Source organism: Plecotus auritus (genome assembly GCF_963455305.1).
Source record: "Plecotus auritus genome assembly, chromosome: 5".
Taxonomy (NCBI): domain Eukaryota; kingdom Metazoa; phylum Chordata; class Mammalia; order Chiroptera; family Vespertilionidae; genus Plecotus; species Plecotus auritus.
In genome coordinates this window covers 17,179,770-17,205,929 of record NC_137776.1, presented here as the reverse complement: position 1 = coordinate 17,205,929, position 26,160 = coordinate 17,179,770, and the positions used below count along the sequence as shown (strand labels likewise).

The 26,160-nt window shown below is 35.9% G+C and overlaps 1 protein-coding gene across 1 annotated transcript in view; it reads right to left on the bottom strand.

Annotated features, from left to right (window-relative positions):
• CPS1 (carbamoyl-phosphate synthase 1) overlaps positions 1-26,160 on the bottom strand; it is a 144,297-nt gene that overhangs the window by 45,153 nt on the left and 72,984 nt on the right. The window contains exons 15-22 of the mRNA XM_080671221.1: positions 25,175-25,364; positions 24,097-24,254; positions 22,243-22,371; positions 19,376-19,520; positions 17,714-17,924; positions 15,862-16,060; positions 12,396-12,572; positions 9,025-9,143 (exon numbers count right to left, since the gene is read on the bottom strand). Coding sequence (XP_080527347.1) covers positions 9,025-9,143; positions 12,396-12,572; positions 15,862-16,060; positions 17,714-17,924; positions 19,376-19,520; positions 22,243-22,371; positions 24,097-24,254; positions 25,175-25,364 — 1,328 coding nt within the window. The remainder of the gene's footprint in view (positions 1-9,024; positions 9,144-12,395; positions 12,573-15,861; positions 16,061-17,713; positions 17,925-19,375; positions 19,521-22,242; positions 22,372-24,096; positions 24,255-25,174; positions 25,365-26,160) is intronic.

Sequence of the window (26,160 nt, the reverse complement as noted above, 5' to 3'; positions counted from 1 at the left end):
TGCTCTAAATGGGGTCAGCAATTCAAGCAGGAAAACACACAGCTCACCACTTGACAGCTAAGGAGGAAGTGATCTCCAGCTGTCTGATTTAAAAGTCATCTCTCCGAAAAGCAGCTTTGGAAAATTAGTGACTAGAACCAAAGGCAGGAGCCCTGGGCTACATTTCTTGCTTTCCTCTGACTGGTGTGACATGAGGCATGACGCACATCTCAGTGTGACTCAGTTTTACCATCCACAAAAATAGAATAGTGATCATTTTCTACCTGTGTTATAACAGAAATGTACCTTAAAGTCACCAGAGAAATAGAGATCTCTGTGTTATAAATACTATAAGTACATAAAGATTTTGCCATTGCCGGTTAATTCAGAGCCTTCGCTACAACTATAAATATTGATGAATATCTCTCAGAAACACTTTTCTAAAAGTTACAATTTTGAAAACTTGGATAATTTTTATCAAAATAATACAAATGGTTGTTCTCAAAGGGCAATAGAGATTTTATGTCCATATAAGTATGATAATGCTTATAGTGTATATAATCTCTACTTGTCAATATAAAACAATTAAATGAGTCCTTTTTCATTAGAAAACAGGTTACTCAGAAACTTCCCAACTAATTAGTAGGTATATAGTTACTTAGAAAAATGAAAAACTAGAGATGCTAATTTTCAATGTTTGCTAACACACAGTGAGTTTATATATTGGATTACATATTTTTCAATCAATAAATTTGTGGGTCCCTTTGATCAACCAGAAATTTTAATGCATTTTCTTCCACTTCAATTTTTCTTCTTTGGCATGACAAAGAAATTCTGATTTTCAATTTCTACCAGGAATAGTTCTTCATTTATTTAATGGGCATGCTATCATACTACTATTACTGAGTGTTTACTCTATGCAAGGCCTATTTCCAAGAAAATATATGGTAAATAAAGAATTGGAAGCCAGTCCTCTCTGTTTCAGAACTCACACTATACTTTAGGATGGTGAATTCTATTCTGCATACACACATATCAGCAAAAGCTCTTAAGAAAAGCTTATAATAGTATATTGGAATTTGTCATAATGGAATTTACAATTTAATTGGAGACTGTCACTAGCATGGATATAATAATTACAGAACAATGAAGTTAAACAGTGTGGCTCCAGCTATATATATTGAGTAAATCTATAATAATAAAAGTAATATGCTAATTAGACTGGATGACTTTCCGGGTGACCTTCCGGACGAAGCCCGGGGCTGCAAGGGAAACCCGAGTCCCAGGTGCCAGAGGGAAGCCGGTGTGCCGGCAGCCGGGGGAAGGAAGGCCTACTCTTGCACGAGTTTCGTGCATCAGGCCTCTAGTAGGTAGATGATAACCACCCAATTCTGTTCATAGACTTCATGTCTTTATAGAAAGATTCTCATTTTTATGAAACATAGCAGAAATATAACAAAAGAAGAGCAAACACAATTTGTCACTTTCTAAGTAGAATTTTTTCATTTACTTCTCTCTTTCTTGTTGCGCATTTGGTCCTTATAGTCCAGTTACTACTCCTACCCCCTATCATCAAATTTGGAGGACTTGCTCAACTCCCTTTCTGCTCTCCCCAAACAATGCAATGTTGTTGAAAGTGTCTTCCTGTTTTACTTGTTTTGTTTTAAAGTCTCTCTTCCCTTGGCTCCCATGACATTGGGATACATTGAGGGAAAAACACTGTCCTTGGATTCCCAAAGTCCTGAAAACGCAAATTCTGGTTCAAACTTGCACTACCTCTGAAAGATAAACAACTTCAGCTTTAAGTGTACTAAATATAGAAGAAATTAAGGAAAGAAATATGTATGTCTTATACCCACAAATGTAGTATATATTTGTATGTCCACAAACTGGATTGGGGAAAACAGTGACATGTCATAGCAAAGTATCATTAAAAATTATAACATGCAATTATATGTTAGATATAAGACATACATATTTCTTTCCTTAACTTCTATATTTAGTACACTTCAAAGCTATTGTTTATTTTTCATTTTTTTCCTACAAGAAAATATAAATTATCATTAGAAAGAAGTGCCAGCTTTTTTCTGTCTTATATCTAAGTTTTAACATCTTTTAGGTGACATTTTTTCCTCTCGAAACTTCAATCAAATATAAGTACAAAACGTTCTTCTCTGGTTTGTTCATGCTTCGTGAGCAAGTTAAATAAAAAGTCAATAGAAACTAACATGTGTAGGAGAGGACATTCAAAGGGAGTGTTCCAGCTAAGGTGACACTTGCATTATTACATCTGCCCGAAGTTTGTGGCTGCAGGGAAATGGCCAACTTTACTGAGCTCAATTTAGCACTTGAATGCCCAAGTGGAACTTACCAGGCTTGCCCTAGGCTGTTCTGAGCCATAGGCACACCTATGATGTTTCAGCACTTAACCAATGCACGTAGTTTATCACAATGAACATAGTTATTGTCGTATGAAAATCGGGCCCTTCAAAAGGACACTTTCTTTTTTATATTATAGTGAATATAGCAGTAAGTGGCCACGAAGGGGGAAGGGATGTTAATGATCAGAATTAAAGTAGTTTAAAAAACGTATGAAACCTATAGAACAGTGGGTAAAAACAATTTTTGGATAATTTGTGCAATTATCCATAATAAATTAAGTTAATATCAAAAATAGAGAAATAGATCCAAAGCTCAGCCTCCTCTACTTGTATGGGATGAACTGTGTCACAATGATCAAATCCCCTAATTTCAAATATCTAAAATGCATGAAACAGATTTAAAAAAAAATATAGAGAGAGTAACCCACAATGTTGCTAACAGAAACAGCAGCATTGTACAAAAAATACAGAAAGCAAATGGACCATTCCAAGAAAATTGCCCAAATTGAAGTACATGCAAAGGAAGAGGCAATCATGATAAATGACAGAAACCTTCCTCGGGTAATTTAACACGGTACAGCACGAGCAGAGGCTGGCCATCTTCTTTAAGCAATCACTTAAACTTAGGAAGAATTTGAAACTTAAATCAACGTAGTTTGATCCAGTAAGAGAAAAAAATATATAATTTAAGCAAGTATAATAAAATCCTTGAGTTAGATATGGCAGTCAAAAATAGCTAAATAACCCCAAAAATCAAAATAAAGAGATTTTTAAAAACTGAAAAAGAGTTGCAGGCAGAAGATAAATGGATGCTCAAAGCTGGCAACTGGAACACTCACACTTTTTTCTTGCCTGTTCATGTTTTGTTTTTTTAAAGTATCATGGTAGCCTATCCATCAAAAATTGCTAATCCAACTTTCTATAAATAAAAATGTTTGGGATATAATGTCCTGAAATAGTTCCTGCTCACAAACAAGCCTTAAGATAGTTTATTTTCTTCCTTAAAAAAGGGGGTTCAGCTGTGAGATCCTTGTTCCTGTGCTTGTCTATTAATATAGTTGAAACCTTATCATATGTGCTGGTTCTATGGTGATAGGACTATCATCCCTTTATTTACCACTGTTACACTACTGAAAGTTTCTATTATATGTAGTCTTATTTCTTCCAGATGGTATCTATAATTTGCCTTTCCATTCAACTAAACATACATATGTATGTGTGTATATACACTGAGTGGCCAGATTATTATGATCTCTGAACGCATAATAATCTGGCCATTCAGTGTATTTGTATCTCAAATGGGTACCAAAAGTATTCTTGACTTTTGCTGGAGATCAACCACCTATTTGCCCTGAGCTTTCTATCAGCCAGTGCAAAGGGGAAAACTGATCAGGTGCATGATTTATAGTATCTTTGATATCAAATAAATGAGGTACTCAAGAGAAGTACACTGAGTGGCCAGATTATTATGCGTTCAGAGATCATGATAATCTGGCCATTCAGTGTACATACACATGCATACGCATAGATCACATAGGGATTAAATATCCGATATCCTAGGCTCTGTGGTCCTGTTCAGGGTTGATCTCATGTCAGTCATTTATTTGCATGTGATATCAAAGAAGTTACTAGATATCTCAGTGTCTCAGTTTACTGTATATAAAATCAGGATAATTACTACATTCCTTAGGTAGTAGTAAGCATTAAATAAAATAATGAGCTTAGAATAGTGCCTAATATGTAGTCAATAAATTTGGTGATTATTATTTTACACTTGGAAGACACTCAGAATTGTTTGAGTGAATCAAAATTCAAGTCTCTATGTTAACAGGGTTCTAATTACATTATTTTGTTACGTTAGGGAATCAGCTATATCAGGAGAACCTCGTAAATGAAGACACTTGACATATGTATCTGATTTACGGTACTTGCAATTCTGCCCTCCACACCAAATTTATTTGCATAACCAAAGTGGAATCTGTCAATATCCTAATGGAAGAAAGGACTATAGGTGAGTTTTTGTAGTTTTTCATAAATGAAAATAAGCATATTTTCCTTCTAGTGAATATTGGTGAAAATGCTCTATGGGAGGAACATTTATGTTTGACTTGGTGTTGATAGGGTAAGTATGGTGAAAGTAGGCATACTAAAGGTTAGCTATCTCAGTAGTGAAGGCCAATGGATAAGGTTTATACAAATGCCACTCCATTAAAAATTCTGGCAGACTTAACTTTTCTTAAACTCCTGGCAAAGTGATCTGGTAATGTGAAGTTAGTAGATGAAACATCCAAATCCCAATGTATATATGTAATAGGCCTTGGAATCCTACATGATACAATTCACATCACACTGAGTAAAGAGAAACTTTTCAAAGCCTAAAGAAATCCACTATAAAATATATTATCACTCTGGGTCGATTGATGCTACTACACCAGCTTATAAATTTGGGGAATAGCCTGGAACAGTCAACTTTCCTAGCATGCCCCTGGGCAGCCATAAACAATTTAAGAGGAAAAGGAGAAAGTCAGTGAACTCAGGTGGGAAGAGAAAGTGTTTTGCTGAAGCTGTCTGAATAATGATTATCTCCTAGGTCGGTAAGAATGGATGTTGCTCTGGAAGTCTCATGAGGTCGCCATTGTTATGCTCATGGATTGGAGACTACAAATTGAGTTCTGATGAAAGCAAACACTCAGAGCCAGGATGCTGAGTAGATTATCCTAACACCCATCTAATAATTCTCATTACCCAGAAGGCTGGGATTTCATTCCTCATCCTCACTATATTTCATGTTTATCTCCACCCTTCAAGGCAAGGGATTTCTTACTGTAATTTTCCACTGTCTCAAATACATGGAAAACTCATCTATGTCCTTAATGCTGACCTTACTATGATCAGTTTTGTTTTCCCCACTCTAATCAGTGGACATTAATATATATACTAAATATGTGGGTATATTCAATTTTGGAGTCAAGTTCTAGACCTCATTTCAGATGACTATCTGTAAATATTATAGACTGGCCATCAATTTGAATGATATTCTCATCCTCTGTTTATTAAATATTAGAAGAATTATAGCATGATTAACTGCTATAGAGTGGGAATTTTTGTTTATTAGCATATGAAGTGTTATTGATATTTTGATAAGGATAACATTTGTATCACTAGATATCATTACTTCCTTTAAAAAAAAAGTATAATCTGGTATTAAAATAAGTGACAGTGCATCATAAAGAAAATTAAGGAATGATATATTGCAATATAGATAAGCAAATGCAAATTGTGACTCTGAAAAAGTCTTTAAATGCATATATCTAAAATCACAAAATAGTCTTCACTAGAATAAGTAGTATTTTCATTTTCAAGGGGAAAGAGGGAAAACCTCTTTGGATATTCATTATGTGCCAGGTTTCCTTTACACGTATATCATTTAAGCTCCATAAACTATAAAGTGGAGCAGGAAGACTGTGAGACTAAAGAAGTGAGGGAGGTAACGTGCCGGTGATTCCACAGTGAGAAAGACTGCACAGCAGTCTAGCTGACTGGTTCCACAGCCTGTGCTCCTTCCAGTGCACAGGGAAGGAACCAGATGAACCTTCTCCCACCTCTAGCATCTATACTGTGTCCTCTCTTTAAGTTTCTCCTTTTCCCCCAGTTGAGATCCCCAATGCCTATTTTTCCAGGAACCTATAAGAAAAGTGCAAAGAGACCTGGCACATTGGTACCAGTGATAAGCTGAAGCAAGGGAATTTGGGGGATCTCTCAAATCATACCATATAAATAGCTACCTCCTTTAGGCCTATGCCTAAAGCCAGACTTTCCAACACTGAAGAAGCTGAGATCTTAAAAATAAGTGAACCACAGCCTGGCTGGTGTTGCTCAGTGGTTGAGCACCAACCTATGAACCAAGAGATCACAGTTTGATTCCAGGTCAGGGCACATGCCCAGGTTGTGGGCTCGATCCCCAGTAGGCAGCTGATCTATGATTCTCTCTCATCATTGATGTTTCCATCCCTCTCCCTTCCTGCTTGAGATCAATAAAAAATACTTTTAATAAAAAAACAAGTGAACCTCAAATAAAAGCAAATGAAAAAGAACACCCTTTCTCCGAGCTGACAATACGTAATTCAGCCATAAAGCACCAACTCTTACTAGAGAGCTATTACTGATGGAGCTATATATGCCTAATGACTAAGGCTCCCTGGATATTTAGAGGCTGAGAAAAAGCAGATGTCATAATCCATACAAGCAGAAGATACTGATGGCAAAGCTCATCAAAACAGGGCAAGAAAGCTGGAGTTCTACACACATGCCATCAGCTGCAATATGCTTTCACCTTCAGACCCCCACAGAAAGACTGAGACAGATGGCTTCAGCGGCCATCTATTTTTATTTCACTTATCTAACACCTCTAAATAGCTACCATTATCAAAAAGCTATTTGTGCATCTATGACACACCAGAAAGAAATGAATTAAACAGTGAAGTATTACTCAGATAATAATGAATTCAGGGTTTAAGTTTACTAACACCATGAATCATCTGTTGAGATCATTGTAAGCATAACTTTTTAGAATCTTTTAAATTATTAAAAGCTTTATATAAAAGTGCTTAATGTAAGTAATTATGACTAATAGAAAATACCCTTATTTACAAATAGACCTATGCAAGAAAATGATGACTGAAAATGTCAAATTATCAGCAAATAAATGCAACAAGATGTAGAAGAAAGCTGTTATAAGTGACCTGTAACCGTGACTTGTTCTAATCCTCCAAGGAACTTAATCACTCTCAATATATACTTACTTCTGCTTAGCTAGAATCTCAAGCTGCCTTCTGGTTGTAACAAAAATTATTCAATCAAAACATTGAATTTGTCTAAAAATCAGAATGTTTACGAAGTGGAAATTTAAATCACAATAACATCTGCTATTTTTCACCCAAGTCCCTTCCATGGCTACAACTGGCGTACTGTAAGTTTCTAGCACCCTCTTGTGGTTTCATTGGGGCAGTTTCGTAGGCATTTAAAATCAGTTGTTTAAAACTGAAAACAGTGGAACTGACTATAATTCAACATGGAAGTTCTGCTGGCATCATAAACCCAGAAAGGAAACTTCAAGTCAGCAAAATTCTAAAATGAATGTATGGGCTCGATTCTTAACTTCTTTGCTCTCTACTGTTCATTTTATGTGATCACTGGAAACAATGACTTCTAAGCAAGATCGGATTTGCCAGTTCTCAAAATCAAGCATTTGTTGTGGGCAACTGTTGAATAGATGAAAAAGAACCTCATTTTGCTCAAAAAGAAAAGCAAGTGTTTTCAGTGCTCAGTTTGTATGCATCTTGTTTAAGTAAACACAGCAATCCCTGTATATGTTGTGGTTGCTAAATAGTTGAAAAAATCAAGGCTCTGAGATCCTCCACTGTCCTTAACCATATTTTTACCAATAAATTTTCCTACATTTTCTCAAATCATTGGAGAATAATTGGTACAGGAAAAATGTTTTCCCTTTCTAAACATATGCTTGTAGGTGAGGCTTCTTTCCAACAGCAGTGTATTTCAGAGCTCTCTTACAGGGGAGTGCTGAAGAGGATTATACTATGTCCCTTAAATTTATAATAAGTACTTCTCTTATCATAAAGGAACATCTGTAATACTTTCAACAATAAAGGTAAACTTTAAAAAATAATAAATCAGCAACAATAAATAAATAAATAAATAAATAAATAAGGCATTAAAAATACATTTTAAGACCTATCCATGATTCCATAAACCTGAGGTGCCCCAACAAATGGCCTAACCTCATAAAATAAAAACATTTTAAAGCACTACATTGTCCAAATATTGTGAACATGAAATTTTAAAAGTAATTGGCCATGAAGGAGGTAAAAATTGTAAATTAGTGAGAGGTAAAGAGTCTGTTAACAGTGACTGGAATGTGGCTTATTTGCAGGCTGAACTGGAAGTCCTATTGTTAAAAATATCAGTAAAATTCAAGCAGAATACATTTGCTCATCAATGTACAGCAATGTGTAGGTTGATGTTAAAAGAGAGAAATAGGCTTGGCTGGTGTGGCTCAGAGATTGAGCATCGACCCGGGAACCAAGAGACTGCGGTTCGATTCCTGGTTAGGGTTCATGCCCACATTGTGGGCTCGATCCCCAGAAGGGAGCATGCAGGAGGCAACCAATTGATGAGGTTTCTCATTGATTTTTCTATCTATCTGTCTTCCTTCCTCTCTCTCTAAAAAATATCAATTAAAACAGTTTTTTTAAAAAAGAAAAACTTGGAATTCAGAAAATGTATAGAAAACAGGAATATTACTCAATTGATTATTCAAATTTAAACTAGGTAATGTTTAGTAGTTAAATAGCACATGATACCATAAGTGTACATTGCTTTTCATAAATTCAAAAGACCTAATAAAAACATCATTATGTTTGATGGCATGGATGGGGGTCAGAGAAAGTTCAAATATTAATAGGTACCTTCTAATAAGTAAACACCTTAAAACTGCCATTTCTTTTGGCTATGGCCACTGATTTTCAATCTTGGCACAATTTACCTTGTTGAACCATAATTTTGGCCAAATGCTTAAGGGTAAGAGGAAGACTATTTGAAAATTACCCCGGAGATATCTGGAGTGACCAGAGCCATACTGCCTTACCTGTTGAGCCCTTTTAGTGTCTTTTCCATGTTTAAAATGTCACGCATCTTAAATAAAAACCACCTGTCAATGGATGTGAGCTTCACAACCTCATCAAGGGACATATTGTCTTCCAAAGCCTGCCAAAAGGAGAAGAGATACATTTTTTGGCAAACAGTTTATAAATGTCTTATTTGGTTGAAAACATTGAGCAGCAACCCTCTCCTTGTTATTCAGAGCCTGAGGCTATAGTCTGAGACATAAAACATGAAACTGGTACATTTCACTGATGTTGCTCTCAATATACCTACAGATACTGCCAACTATTTTCACAATGACATCAGAGGAGTTTGCTGAGTTAATCAGAGTGGTATGTGCTCAGAAAAACCCACCTAATAGGCTCTGCCTCCTGCTCTTAATATGACTACATTACTAATTATATCCTAAATTTGTGACATCTTTTTGGAATTCAAGGAAATCTCTTGAAACTACAGTTAAGCCAAATTGGTAAGAAAAATCTCGAATTGTTATAATGATCATTTGACTTGTATTTTGGATGCTTACCCTTTAGCAAATAGCATCCTTTTATCACCTCATTCCATATGCACGCAAACTAGTCAGTGAGAATATATGGGTCAAATCTGGCTTAGCCTTTTTTCTCTAGACTATACCCTTACAGAGGACTTCAAACAAGAAATTATTTTGAATCAGTTACTTCGACTTTGCACTAAGACAGGCATTTTGCAAAATCTTAATATATTTCAAAACAGTGCAGTAATAGCTTTGGTTCTGATAGGCAACTCAGCCTTTCTCTGAAGCTTATTTTAGCAATTTCTCAAAAGTAAAATTACAATTATGGGTCATTAGGCTAAGTAGAAAAGGCGACTAAATGAAGAGATAAATTCTCAAAACCAAAACTTACATACTCAAAAGATGTCTACTCTTATTTTTCACTATTTTTAGGTATATACTTAAACCAAATAAAAAATAATCTGATACTATTTCAAAACAAAATACTTTAGAATGGCACACTATACTTTTAAACTCCATTAAGAAATATATGTAACTAGCACTCTGGTGTTAAATATTTCAACCCAGGGAACTTAAATTTCTTAAAACTTCTACTTATTTCTAGTATCAGAGAAACCATAATTATAAGTGTGGAGAGATAGCACAGTTCATAATTCTGTTGATTGGAATAAAATGACATCTAATGGGAGTACTCAAAGGCATGTTCATTTTGTAAGTATAATTCTCCCTGTAATTACAGCCAGATTCCCAAGAAGTGACTATTCTATCTTATTTTCCAAGTGATTAAAGCACAATTAGCTGTTGGCTATCAACACTGTAAGGAGGATAGAGCCTGAAGTTGGAGCGCTTTTGACAGACCAGAGGAAGTTTGCATACAATCACATAACAGTAATCGCCCTGCATGTGACAGAGGACCTAGAATACTGTAATCATGTCACCATGAGGAAGGACAAATACAGTCACTCCTGCAGTTTTGAACAGAGGGTAAGATCCCGCCTGTCTTGGGACTTCATCTTCAAGGCTTTGCTGTGTAGCACGGCTATAATGAAGTTCATAATGACCCCAAACAAGTTTGAGGTGACACTAATGTTCCTCAAACCAAAAAGAATGCCCTGTGTTCTCCCCAAATCAAAATAGGTGATGATCCAGTCATCCTGAAATAAGACTGCTGCAAAAATCAGACCTCAGAGCAAGTTGCCCTTTTCTAAGAATCATGAAACCGAGCGAAGATTTACACACTCCCTTCATTCTTTTTCCCCTTCAGCCCTCCGCAGTTCTTACACTCTTTGTCAAAATCACCAAGTGCTTGGTTGCTGTGGAAATGAACAGTAATGATGACCTCTAACAAATAGAAATCAATTCCTTCTCCCAGCACTCTGGTAGACAATAATTTATACCCCAGACCCCGCATTTCTTGCTCAAACATAGGGCAGTCTGTGCAAGAAAGAATCTCTGCACATTTCCCCCTGAATTCTCATTCTTTATGAATCTGTTAGAAAAGAATAAAAGGTTTGCTTGAGTTTTACAGCCTCGCTGGGAACTTGGAAATACTTCCTTTTTATCATTTGCCTCAAAATGGCAGAAGCGTGATAACTAGACTTAAGGGGGGAAATCCATGTATATAGACATACACATATACATATGAATATGGTACATTGCTTGCTAAACAAAAGACTGAAATAAAACCAATAAAGAAGGTTAGATGGCTTTCTAGAGTTAACCTCTCATCGTTACTATCACCCCTCCACCACAGAAAAGTGTTAATTCTCCATTACCTTGAAATTCAACATTGAGAAATGTTCATCAAAAGATACTAGTATCTCCCAGAATTTGAATGGGAATGAAATATTCTGCATTTAGAAACCATAAAGGTGAGAAGAGTATATATTATATGCAAGGACTCTCAATATCTGAACATGAAAGTTGCAGTGAGTTCAGAATCACCTAACAGCGTTTTGCTGTTACAAGGAGACAAATTACAAAAACACATTTCTTTTTAAAGACAAAATTCATATTTTTCATCAACTCATCCCACAGGCACACATGCAGGCATAAAATGGTCAGCAGGGCTTTGTAACTCCAGTGTGGTTTGATACTATTGGAGGATTAATGCCTAAGCTTCCTTAAATGTCAAAAAGCCATGTAGGGATTTCTGACCAGACAGATCCCAGCTGGCCAAGTCACCTTTTATAAAATCAGATAAGCTCAAACTTCAAAACTCTAAGCATAGTAAACATGAAAGGAGATTAATGTGGCATTTAATTTGCATAAAAGGGAACTACGGAGTGGAAGTGAGAAATGTGGGTCTTTTTTTATTCTAAAAGTAAAACCAATAAAATAATTATATAAAGAAAAGCTTATAATCATGGAAGTTCTTTATAGTCTGTTATTGTTTTTTAAACACAGAAAAAGAAGCAAATAAGTAGTATCCTAGAGTCAGTCTTAAGTAACCCCTACTAAGTGATACTATTTTATACACCTTATTTTCTAAAATATAATTTTACATATTTTCAAGGAACAAGTTATGAGAGTGCTAGGAAATGACAAGCCAATATTATCAAAACTACTTAAGAGTATTGATGTTATATACACTAGAAAAGAGAAACATTTCATCTGTCTGATCATCCCTTAAAACTGTAATGTGTCCTTAACTCTAGGCTTAAAGTCCAATAAAAAAAAAGGGGGGGGCAATTTTTTAATTAACATAGAATAATCTGATGAAATCCGATGAAATCTCCAGTAATACCATTAAAGAGAATTAAAATCTTTTCCGGAGTCCCTGAATTTAACATTTTACTTTAATATTCAGGCTGCCTGTATTCTGAAAAAATAGTGTCTCTGGACCATTTGTCATATATTACCTTGGCAATGGCATAGATGCGGGTACTGGATGGGTCCGACAGCTCTCTTTTGAGATCTAGGTTCGATGGCCAGTCTTTGTTCATTGGGAGCCTGGAAGTGAAACCATCTATGGACGGGTGGCACATCCTTAAAGCCTTCTGGAAACTCTCCTCAAAGGTACGCCCAATAGCCATGACCTGTAATACACATTTAAGAACTCTTATTTAAAGAAGGAGTTTATTTGTTTCTAATTTGTAACTGAACTAGAAAAGGAATGTTTCTCAGAAAAGACTTAGGAATAAAACAAATATCAGAATACTACTACTCAAATTTAGGTTTTATTTTTCTTCTCTCCTTGTCTTCATGATTTTGATATAAAGTCTTCAACATTAGGTCAGTCTTTTACCACTTAGAGAATTTCACTGTATTTGTTGTGATTGAGGAGGACATCACCTGTACCTGCTCTGTACCATAGTATTAAAATAAGGAATCTGTGGCCAGAACATATAGACCCTTCCTTAGGCATACATTAATACATAAATAGAACTATTCTAAACAGATATCAATCAGTATCCAAGACAGGTTGGCTTTCTTATAGCTAAGCATTAATATTAATAGAACCTTGAGAGTCATAACAAATACTGACAGATTCAGATTTTTAAGAGTAGGTGGAAATTAAATTCTCCATGACAAATTCAATGTGTCTTCCCACAATCTGTACAGCTGATTGTACACTAATCAATTAGAAAAACAATGTGGTGATTTAGTTTGAACAAGTTACAAGTCTGAACTAAACTTAAATTGACTTTGAAGCCTACCTAGTTATTTTCAGTGAATAAACACTGTCTTTGAATCATTCCATAGAATAATAGATTGCTATGCATTTTTGGTTGCCAATTTAAAATAATAATAGTATTAATGCTGCCATCAGTAAACTCCCATGATTCCTCAAATGGACCTGAATTCCAATGAATATCAGTTTGGTAAATCTTCTTGTCAATTGTGTGACAAGATACATATTCAAAGATCACTAAAGCATATCAGATAACCTTTTCACACTGCTTCAAATTTAATTAGAAATAAGGGAAGATTCTCAGGAGTGGGAATAGATAAAATCTTAGTGCAATTCAGATATGCAATTTGCAAGGCATAGTGGTATTTGAAGAGTCAGACAATATGTTCACAGATTTGCTCAGCTAGACCTGGGAGAGGCTGCCAGATATAAGATGTTGCATGGTACTATCAAATCAAGAAAATATGTTTGAAATATTAAATAACATTTGTAAGTATTACAAATTTAAGTGTTGGCCCAATAAAGAACCTAGTTCTAATGTGTCACAATAATTATCTTACTCACTGCTTTATCTTCCCAGTGTCTGCATATAGTAAGACCTCAGGAAGTATACACTAACTTAAGTTGAACTATATGAACTAAAGGTTAAAATTAACTGACAATAAGTCAGATAATAAGCCCTAAATGAAAACATTATAATATTATCTCATATTCTTTGTCCTACAAATTTTACTCTAAACATTATGAAAAGGGACACTTCACACAAAATGTAAACTAAATAACAGCGTTTTTTGGCAGAACAAACTACCAACAAAACTTTTCATGGCATTTGAGTTCTAATTCTATTTTGTAGCTTGAAGCATTATAGAAAAAAATAAGATTTAAAACAACAATAAGGAAGAAAAACTACTACTTGTCTTTTACAACTAGTAAGACATTTTCATTTAAAAGGTCAAGTTGTTCCTTATCTGTCATTACTTTAAAACCTTCCATTAATATCTTGGAAACTAAGGAAACCAAAACAGTAATAGGTCTACCTTCCACATGTGAATATGATTGATCAGTAAAATGTCATTTTTTTCTTTTCCCCTCATTAGTGATAGGTTTAAGTTGTATTTCCTGTGATTAGTGGCATGACTAGTCTGAGTTTCTAAAATGACTCGTCTGAGTTTATGCTATAACCTGTATCATGGGGAAATGAAGGCCAAATAGAACATTAGGTCACAAGTAGCTTTTTGTTTTTTTGTGATATATATATATATATATATTATTGATTTTTTACAGAGAGGAAGAGAGATGGATAGAGAGTCAGAAACATCGATGAGAGAGAAACACTGATCAGCTGCCTCCTGCACACCTCCCACTGAGGATGTGCCCGCAACCAAGGTACATGCCCTTGACTGGAATCAAACCTGAGACCCTTCAGTCCGCAGGCTGACGCTCCATCCACTGAGCCAAACCAGCTAGGGCCACAAGTAGTTTTTTGCGATGTAATATAACTGGCTTAGATATCTAGACATACACTAAGAGCTCCTTCATTGACCATACAGAGAGAGCAATGAGTTAAAGTAAAATAGACAGGCAGATAGAGATAAATTTTGAGATTTGTACATACTGCTTGTATTAAAAAAATATTCTACTCATAAACGACAATAATACTGATGCAATACATTTATTGGAAATGTGCTGTGAATCTACCTTAAAGATTATTACTAAACACTTATGTGTATTAAGCCAAAACCTTATAAGAGCCCCACAAAGTATTATCATCTCCCATTTTTCAGATGGAGGACCTGAGGCTCAGTGTTTCCCATGAGTGTCTTTAGCTAGTAAGTGGCAACGCCAAGAGTAAAACCCAAGTTCATCTGGTTCCAGCGCTCATGTTCTCTCTACTATCCCAAGCCTCCTGGATGAAAAAAGAAATAAACCCTTGGTGGGAGTGGCAAAAGAGTGAATCTCAGAGGTGGGGATCTGAATTCCTTTGTTTCTTCCTGCACAAGGAGCACTGCTTCTCTGACGAAGGAAGAATCAAAAGCTACCTTTAAGTTAGAATTTAAAATAGAACATTATGTAAAATTGAAGGGTGCTGGAAGCTTGGAACATTTTAGTTTAATAAAAGGGGCTTAATACTCTACTGTGCTCATCTCAATTTAGAATTTTAGAGCTAGAAGGATCATGAGAGATCTTCCACTCTCGCTTCGTTCTTTTCTAGATGGAAAGTAAGATCCAGAGATGATAGCCACAATTTTCAGGGACTAAGGCTGAACTCTTAATCACAATTCATTGGTCTTTTTGTATACCATGTTATAGCATAAACTCAGACGAGTTTTATATATTATTATTGTCTTGACTTAGTTATAAATTAATTACAATTCAGTTATATAAATAAAATATGTGTTTTAATGCATGTGTATTTATTATATACCTACACATATGGCCTTCTCCTTCTGAATGCTCTTAGAATACTAGAATGCTTAGATGCTCTTAGAATCCATTAAATGGTCATGAAATAAATGCCTAATGTTAACTGTTTAATAGAGAGATAGCGAAACCCTAGGGAGGAAATAAAATTACTCTATATCCTTCACTTATGAACCCAGTATCCAGGCAACCTTAGGACTTTCAATGATATTAAAAATTAGACAAAATAACTGGGAACAAGAATGAAATAAAGAAATAAACCAAGGACTCACCTCTCCTACACTCTTCATGGAGCTACCAATTCGGCTAGATGTTCCATGGAAACGATCGAGATCCCAGCGAGGAATCTTAGTAACCATGTAATCCAGGCTGGGTTCAAAGCAGGCTGATGTTTTCCCTGACACAACGTTCTTGATTTCTGGAAGTGGGATTCCTAAGGCAATCTTTGCAGCAATAAATGCCAATGGGTATCTATAAAGGAAGAGACAATTTTTTTTTTCTTTCAGCAATAAGTATTAAAAAGAGCCTAAAACAAAAATTGGTCTTTCTTAGAAATTCTGGTATTATTCCACATCAGGATCTAAAACACACATGATTCTCCATTTGGGATGAACATTGAATAGCCACTTATAAAATAACTAGAGGCCTGGTGCACGAAATTTATGCACTTAGGGGGGGGTCCCTCAGCCCGGCCTGCACTCTCTCGCAGTCTGGGAGCCCTCAGGGAGTGGGCCTAAGCCTGCAGTTGAACATCCTTAGCACTGCAGCAAAGGTGGGAGAGGCTCCCACCACTGCCACTGCATTCGCCAGCTGTGAGCCTGGCTTCTGGCTGAGCAGTGCTCCCCCTGTGGGAGTGCACTGACCATCATGGGGCAGCTCCTGCATTGACCGTCTGTCCCCTGGCAGTCAGTGCGCATCATAGCAACCAGTCGTTCCACCGTTTGGTCAATTTGCATATTAGCCTTTTATTATATAGGATGTGAGTCACAATGAAGTATAGAGGCAGAAGTCCCAAAAGAATTCATTCCCTATGTCTGACAGCAGTGCTACAGCTCCCAACCTTCATCTTTTCAACCCAAAATAAATAGTTGCCTTGATAAAGTGCTCACTTGTGTAAAATCTCCAAAATATATACATGTCTACACCTGAGAACACAGTAGAGTTAGCTGATACTATGGGTTATGTAATAGTCAAAAAAGGTAGGCATTGCAAGTTTAGGTCCTTACTCTATCTCCAAATTATCTTTGAACTTTGGGCTTCCAACAGAACTATCACTCTGGAAACTGGACTAGCTTTGTCTGGAGTGTCAGTGTGATAACTATACTTCATAAAATCATTCATAGAACTATAGAATTACTTATGAATTCTTTAGTACAATTCCACCATAAGGGATGAGGAAACAGAGAGATAATAAATGATGTGTTCCAAGTCTCACAGTCAATAGAAGAACCAGAATGAGAATTCAGGTGTCCTGTCTCTTGCCTAGGGCAACATGCCTTCTATTTAGAGGTAAATATTTTATTCATGACATGCCATATAATTTAAATGCCAGATGCATAACGTTAATAGTAATAAAGGGTATTAATTAATCCCCCCCCTCGATAATGCTTGTCAGCTGTTGTTATGTGGATGGCAAATTTATTTATTTGGTGGCAACCTTTATCTATAGAAAAATCCTATAATGTTTGGTCTGTGGAATTTTTGCTAAAATAAAATAATGTATATTGAATGCTTGAGTCAAATGAACTATATATTATTTGTCCACCATTTGCTACACGTGAAAAAAAGCCAATTGAGAACTAAAATTAAGGATTAATTTGCTCTTTTTAACAACATCTGCAAAGTGTAATTAAGAAGCAGATTTTTCCCCAGCCTGCTTTGACCACCCAGATTTTGATTAGTTTGTGATTAGCCAGCAAACAAAGCCAGCTAGCAATACCATTTGCCTCAATCTGGCAGCAAGCTCATTAATAACTATGTCCTGAGGGTCCTAAATGATTTGGAGCCAGCATACAGAAATAGGGACTATAGTTTGTAAACATAGCACAGTCTTCAGTAGCTGCCAGTTTTCCAGTTCTCTCTGTGAAATATCCACAAACCCATGGCCGAGCATTCTGGTCTTACCCAGTGGCCTTGGAGGCCAGGGCAGAGCTTCGGGACAGTCTGGCATTCACTTCAATGATGCAGTACTCCATTGAGGTAGGATGAAGGGCAAATTGAATGTTGCATTCACCCACAATGCCCAAGTGGCGAACGACGTTGACTGAAGTGCGTCTCAACATCTGGAACTCCGCATTTGAGAGTGTCTGGGCAGGGGCCACAACAACTGAATCACCTGTACATCCAAGCAGCACTCATTAATTTGTGTGTGTGATACAAGACATAGAACAGTCTAAGGGTTTGTTGGGAAAAGAGTTATCTTATATATAAGGCACATCAGGTATTATTTACTCTGATTCTTGTTTTACCGGTATTATTCTGACATTTATAGAAACCCTCCTAACCTTTCCCAAACTCATCTAGCTGTCAAGACTTCAGTCATCTACTTACTGAATTGACATTAACTTTTCAATTTCCCTTCTCTTCATCTCAAATTATCTCTCTCTCAAGTTCTTCCTTCCATAAAATATCATCTCCCCTTCACTCAGACTGGCTCTCCACCTGTTTCTATATCTCATTCCTTCCCATTTTCTCACTCCTCTTCAATCAGAGTCCTTTGTGTCTTTAATCTCTTAATCTGTAGTCACCATCCCTTCTGCCTGCAAACATGCCAGATCTCCAGGAGCTCAAGAAGCCCCTCCCTCAACATTGCTAGATAATCACAAGAACTATCTCATTCTTTACATGACTAAAGTTCTTGAAAGTTTACCAATTCTGCTTATCATTCATTGCGATATAACTCCATTCAATATTGCTCACATAACCAATTTTGTATTGAAACTATCCTCTTGAACATCCAAAGCCCTATTAAAAACTCATTTTTAACCTTTCATAGCATTTTATACAGCCCAAACCAAAGCTTTTTTATGAAATATTTTCTTAGGTTGGCTTACTTGATACTGTACTCTCCTGCTGTTCTTCCTATCACTCTATTCTTTTTATTCCACACTAACCCTTCTTCTTTCTTCTGCCCTATAAAATCTAAATGTTACATCCTTTACCCTATTCTCTCTTTTTCTATACCTCTACCCTTGAATACTTAGTAAATGCTTCCAGTTTCAATTATTACCTTTATACCAATAACTTTCAATGACTTTATATCAAATTCTCTACTTCTATCACATTTTTGAATTCTAATCCTATATTCTTAGCCCTCTTCTTGTGAGTTTCACCCATACATTAAATTTAGCATTTCTAAGTCCTACATCAATATCTGTGCCCCCTAGTCTAACTAGTTTACTTCCTGAGAAACCTATTTCTATTACTTGTGCTATTTTCTCATTCACTAGGGACAAACACCTCAGGCTGCTTTAAGTCTTCTTAACATCACTACTTACTTCTCAACAGCAAGTCTTATAGATTCCACCTTCACATTATATTGCTTAGATTTGATGCCTTCCTCAATTGAAATCAGGATAATAATTCCTGCTATACTTCATAGGAATTTTGTGATGATCAAATAAATGTGAAGGTATTTTCAATTTTACTATATGTGTAAAAATGTGTATCACTAGACTGTCAGCTAAGAATGGTAATTTAAAGGAAAAAAGTTAATAAAGACTGCTATGGGCTATCAAACACATGAGCTGAAGGCATTACTGTAATTCTTAAAGATTCTTTGCCTACCTGTATGAACGCCCATGGCATCAACATTTTCCATGTTACACACAGTGACACAATTGTCATCAGCATCTCGGACTACTTCATATTCTATTTCTTTCCACCCCGTCACTGACCTCTCCACCAGGATCTGGTTGGTCATAGCAAAGGCCTAAAAATGGGTAACAAAAGGTATCAAAGAGTAAGAAAAGGCACTGGTTTAAACATGAATATTTTCAACGTCCTGGCCTAAATGCTGGTCAGCACTGAAGTCTCAAGCCCAGCCTCCATCCTCCTCTGCTCTCCAGAAGGCACAATGTGTCAAAAAATCAGTGAGGTACTAGGAATAGCACCCTGCAGTGAATATGCTTGATTTACATTATTGAGGCTTGCCATTCAAAGTGCTGATATGACATTAAATCAAACTAATTTGGGAAAATAATTGAGCAATCAGGCAGAGGGAAATGAAATTATTTCGGCAGCTAGGCTTCTGTGAAACCAGAAAATGTGATAAGTGTGAATAAATATAGAAACATAAATCTAAAGACTCTGGCTTTCTCCAAAATAGCTCAGGGTGCTGCGTACAGCGACATACACAATAAAAGTTAGTTGATGTTGATGAGGAGAAGAAAGGCGATGATGATGGTTGTAAACAGTGAGCCAAGATGGCATATGAAACTTGGGAATTAGAAGAATCATATGCAACTGTTATTATGGTTAATCACTGCCTAAGTGCTTAAGTACTCTGAGTCATATATCATGTATGCCTGATTAAACAGATATGAATTAGTATAATCATCATTTCATATTTACTGAGTACCCAGTGGTAGGTAGAACTGAACTCAAAATATAAAAGAGGCAGTCTCTGACCTCAGGACATTTAGTGGCTGAAATCCAAGACAGAAATGTCCTTTGTCTCTTAATACAGTTGATTTGTGATGGCAATGAAAAGAAGAGAAAGCAACTGGGGAAAGTAAATTGTTTCCAAGTTATTAGCAGGCAGTAAAATGAAATAACTCAATGTAAGTTTGTCCATAATGGGTCTCAACACTATTATTTTGACCTCAGTCAACACCATTGGCTCCAGAATGTGCAATTGAAACTGGAACACCCTGTCCCCACAGCTGCCCATGATGAGGTTTTCAAAGTGGTTAGGAAATTCTGTAGCCAGCGTTAACAATTTAATAATGATTAATTTGTTGTTAGAATTGCCTGCTAAAAGAAGAAATCTGGGAAGGAAAGCATGTGAAATTGGGAAAGCTTTTTGCATGCTAATGAAGTAGACTAAATATTTGGGCACAGGGACAATTTACATCATATTCACCTGTTGCCTCGACTTCTTTTTTTTTTTTTTCCTTTCAAATCTCAGATTTTATACAAAACATTGACTTAGGGACTCAAATGAGTTAATGCAGTTTCTTATGGTGCTAATTATAACCTCAAGAGAATAGGGGTACTTTAAGATATAATGATAAGAGTAGTTATTCTCGAGAGAAAAGGTTTTCATCAAAGAAAATCATTCAATGGCCTACTGATTATTTTAGAGTAATATGAATATGAATAAAAAGTATCCCAGTCCAAAATTGTCTTCATTAGTAAACATTATTAGACAATTCAGTATTCAAGAGGTTTCTATACTGTAAAAAGTATATATTTTTAATAGAGCATAAATAAATATTGTCACTATTGGCATTAATAATAAGATTTCTAATATTAAAAACATTGGGAATATCTAATATGCTAGAGGGGAAAATATGGTATGTGTCCATATACATGTTTTTTCTTTAAATACATGATTCAGAAGTCCAGAATGGAAACAAGAAATATTTATATTAGATATGTTTCCCTTCTTTTGGTTCATCTTGGCAACTTTAGAAAATCGAAATCCAAGTTGTTGACATGTAAGTTTGTCACTATAGTTATTTGAGTATATTTAATTTTACTTATTTTTTCTCAAAGCCCTTCATCAACAATTGAAGGGCCTCATTTTGTTTCACTCTAAAAGTAAGTAACGATAAAGCTATAAGCTGTGCTTGGACTCTTTATTCGGCTCTCCCCAAAACTGCCTTCACAAAGACTCTCTTGCATGACTGCCATGTAAGTTACATGGCCCTTTGGCTGCACATGCATGCATTCAACAAGCCCCCGGACTGCCAGGCACTGCTGTACTCTGAGGGAATAGAGTGTGGGCAAAACTCCCTGCTTTTATAAAGCATGTTTTCTGTGTTCATCTCTTAATTTCTTTTTGGACACATCTTAATTTTCTTCAGATAAGTATTCCATAATATGTTAAAGTCATTTTGATAGTAATAAATTATAAACACTCAAATCTCACTTTTGCTTATACCTATATGTGTATGTTAGTTGGCAGAGAGCTAACTTGATTATGTTATTAAGAGGTGTTTATACTATATATACATTAAACAGCTGAGTTTGAGGTAAAATTAAACTAGTCAATGTGTGTTGTTTCACTTAGTGGATGTCATTCATGTGATATTTCAAAAAATAATGGAACATTATATTCTAGTTTTTTTAACTATTAAAATATATTTTAGCATTATGGATGTTTTGGAACAGACTATAAAGCAGAGGAAGGTAGAATTGGATTGACTTAATAACACTGAAATCAATAGACAGGAAAATAAAGATTGACCTTTACGTAGAGTCACCACAAGTTTACCTAGGACTATCTGGCTTAACACTCTGTTCCAATATAAATAATTATACTGCATTTCCTTTTCAAGGGATTTGTATTTTGGACAACACTTTTAGAGAACACGACAGTGATTTAATAAATAGAAAAAAGGTTATTTTTGTCTACATAACTTTTTCTAATGGAAAGGGCATGTCACATCAGTGTCTTGATTGTTAAGATGGTCAATGAAGATACATACCTTTGTGCTGAGGTCCACTAAGGTCTCCTTATTAGGACAGATGCCTGAGCCTAACCCACCCAGGGCATAGGCAGAGCGGATCATCACTGGGTAGCCAATGGAGTCTGCTGCCTTCAGCGCATCCTCAATCTGTCAACAAGAACATGAACTCAGAGTTTAAAAGCTTACCACACTGCAGAAACAATCATTCCAAGAGAGTCTGGCAATTCAAGTAGATCAGTTTATTTGAGAGGAATGACTATGGAAATGTTCTATTATTCTCTCATCTCCTTCTGAAAAGCAAGTGTTGTTTTACAATTTTAAGTAAAATTCTAGGATTATTTCAGTATACAGTGAAGACCCTTTTTAATTTCTTTGTGGTGAATTTTATTTTTGCATGTTAAATAAAAATAAATAAATAAAGCAATGGCCCAAACTAAAATATCCAGCATTAATTTGAGAATGGAAACCATATTGAATTTTTGATTCAGCTTAAAAGTCTTCATCTTTTAATGAAACAAGGTTTTCTATTGTTGAAATTAACTTGGTATTACTGCAATAAGCCATTAGGAATATTATATAGAGAAATTTTTCATTTTCAAGTTCAGTCAGAGAGCAGTCCCAAAAGCTTGGAATTCTTTTTTATAACTTACAAAATACAACACATGATGGCTATATTTTTCTGTCATGGAATATTATTACACTACCAATGGGAATGTAATTACACCTTTCCCATATGCCTGTTTCTCATCCTGAGGAAGCAAGGACATAATTAAATCTGGCAATGAAAGAATGAATGGATGGCAGGAGCTTTCCAAATGTTCAGCAGAGCTGTCCTGGGATTATTCCTGATTGACAGCTTTGTAACATAGCACGTACTTGACAGCATTCTTTTCTGAAACATGCATGACCCATATTTAGTCGGTCCAGCTGTACTCCCCTTATCCCGAAGGATTTGCCTATTTCTTCAATGGGAAAGTTGCATCAAAAACTGCATCCAGCACCACCACTCCCCTGACTATATGTGGAAATCAAGGCTAAAGTCAGGGGCAAAAATAGATATACAGAAAGCTGACTTTTTCTCCGTGCCCATCAATATACACAGGATATGATGGAAAATGGTTAATAGAAATGCAATATAATCTGTCCTCTTTCAACATCTAAGCCATGGATTTCTCAGTCATAAATCTTACTAATTAGATCCAATGGCTTTTTTATCTTAATAATCTCATTTTAAAATGTTTATTCCATTTTAATAAGAAAATTTAAATTTAATGATTTTCCATTTGCAGGTCGTCTGCACGTACAAGATGTGATCGTGGGAAGAAGGTAAAAATTACTTTGCATTGCAAGTAAGTATGGTTCTTAGTTTTAATTCAGGAGATTTGAGATTCAGTGGCATTGATAAAATCATTTTTCTTGATTTATGCTTCTCTTTTCATAAAATAAAATAGTAATACCTAACCCTAAAATTTGAGCATTGAATGCTGCAATTAATACACAATATTTTGCTGGACCTGCATGGCTCAGTGGTTGAGCATCGACCTATGACCCAGAAGGTCACAGTTCAATTCCCATTAGGGCACATGCCTGAGTAGCAGGCTCCATCCCCAGTGGTGGGCATGCAGGAGGCAGCCAATCAATGATTCTCTTTCATCATTGATGTTTCTATCTCTCTCTCCCTCTCCTTGTCTCTCTAAAATCAATTAAAAAATGTATTTTTAACAAAACAATAACTCTGAGGTACTAATACATTTCTGGAAGAACATATATGCAAGTATAATAATTGTACCTTTTCTTTCTAGGCATAATAAACATTCTCCCTACAACCAAAACAGATAATGGCCTTGTCCCTCCAGAACAAAGGTTTCTTACCGATTCCACAGCAAAGCTCGGAGCAATCTTTTCATTAATCTCATTTAGTTTATCTGAGAACAGCTGCCTGTCTTCTGTGGCCATAATGGATTCAACTGAGGTCCCCAGGACTTTCACGCCATACTCCTTGAGCACACCTCTCTTAAATAGTTCCACTCCTGTAGAAGAATAAAATACAATCGGTTATTTTTTCATCTTAAACTCTTATGTCTTCTTTAATACCATTTTTTAAATCTTGAAATTAACTTCAAGAAGCCACCACAATACAAAATAGAATTGTACTTAAGGTAAAAATAATTTTAATTAATAATTCTGAAGACGTTCTAACAAAATATTCTGCTGATGTAACTGTTCCTTATATTACCACTTTCTTCAAATGATTTTTATTATTGTCACTAATAAAAATCATAGAATTATAGTGAGCCTTGAGATTTTAGTATAGTTTTTTCCATTCTAAGATCCATTCTTATAATAAGATTGAAATAAGCCCAGAGATATGGATTAAAAATTATCATAATTGTTAGTTTTCACTAACTCACTGGCTAACTTTAGCTAAGTGTTTTGTATTTGTCATACAAATTACATCACCAACTCCTTACCCCAACTAGCTAATGATATCCTCATCCACAATCTAGTTCCAAAGGTTTGAAGCATTTTAAAGAGGACAGAGCATTGGACTCAGCAGATAAATGAAGGGATGGTAGAGAGACTGATCTAGATTATCATGAAGATATACGTGAAATAGCTGAGACATAAGGTGCAAGGCACTTATCAACGTTAATTCTCATTTTTCATTCCTAATAGTTCTCGGGACATCACTGGTATCAGAGAGGGGCAATATCCTGGGATAGAGATGGAGACCCAAGAAACCTACTTGGCCACTCGGGAGCATTAAAGCAAAAGGTTTCTTCTTGTTCCTCTGATGTCCCATTCATCATATGACATTTTCAGGTGGCTATTTGCTGCTTCCTCACACATTAGAGGAAATCTTTATAAATTGTTAGGTCAAATCAAGCAAAAGAATATTACACATAAGTGCATGTACCCAAATTCTACAATTAAACTTAAAAGAACTCACCACAGTTCAGAGCTGTCTGGCCACCCATGCCCAGAATTAACCCATCTGGCCGTTCCGCCTTAATGACCTCTGTGACAAACTGGGGGGTGATGGGGAGAAAGTAGACGCTATCTGCTTGTTTTAAGCCCACTTCGTTGGTCTGTACGGATGCAATGTTTGGGTTCATCAGGACAGTTCTGACATTTTCTTCCTGAAACAAAAGGATCCAGAATCTGAATACATGGTCTAAAGAAGAGAATGGCCATATTTTAATTAAGGGCATTTTTAGGTAATGAATAGATTAGGTAGTGGATTAGGTAATGAATGAATGAATGAATGAATGAGTGAATGGAAGTTAGGGAGAAACAAACATTTGGTGAAAGGAAGGAAGAAATTGAGTGAAAATAAAACTATCCAAAAAGAATTGCCTCCTCACAAAGATCATCCTGAATTTCTTGCCACTGAAGCTATCAAACAAAGCTGAAAATTATTTCTATAGAGTTTGACCAGACATCCACAAATATAGCAGGTCCCCAAATAATGTGGTTTTGTTCAAGTCATTTTGTTATAACATTAATGGGGGGAAGGGGAGGGTCAATCCCTGGATGGGGCCACTGTCTGTGTGGATTTTGCTCATTTTGCCATGTCTGCATGGGTTTTCTCCAGGTGCTCCGGATTCCTCCCACATCCCAAAGATGTGCAGTGAAATGAACTGGCAGGTCTAAATGATTCCAATTTGAGTGTGTGTGAGTGTGATTTCACCCTTCAGTGGAAGGGCCTCCTATCCGGGGTGGGTCCTGTCTGTACCCTGAGCTGCTGAGAGAGGCTTTAGCCACCCAAGACCCTGAAGTGCACAGAGGATTGGAAAATAATCCTCTTACTTGTTTTCATTCATCTTTCTTAAATGTCTGTATAGCTCACCTTTATTTCAATGTTTAATATTAGAAGTATTCAGGATCTTTATTTATAAGTTTGGTGATAATTTTGGTGGCCAGAAAAATTCCATA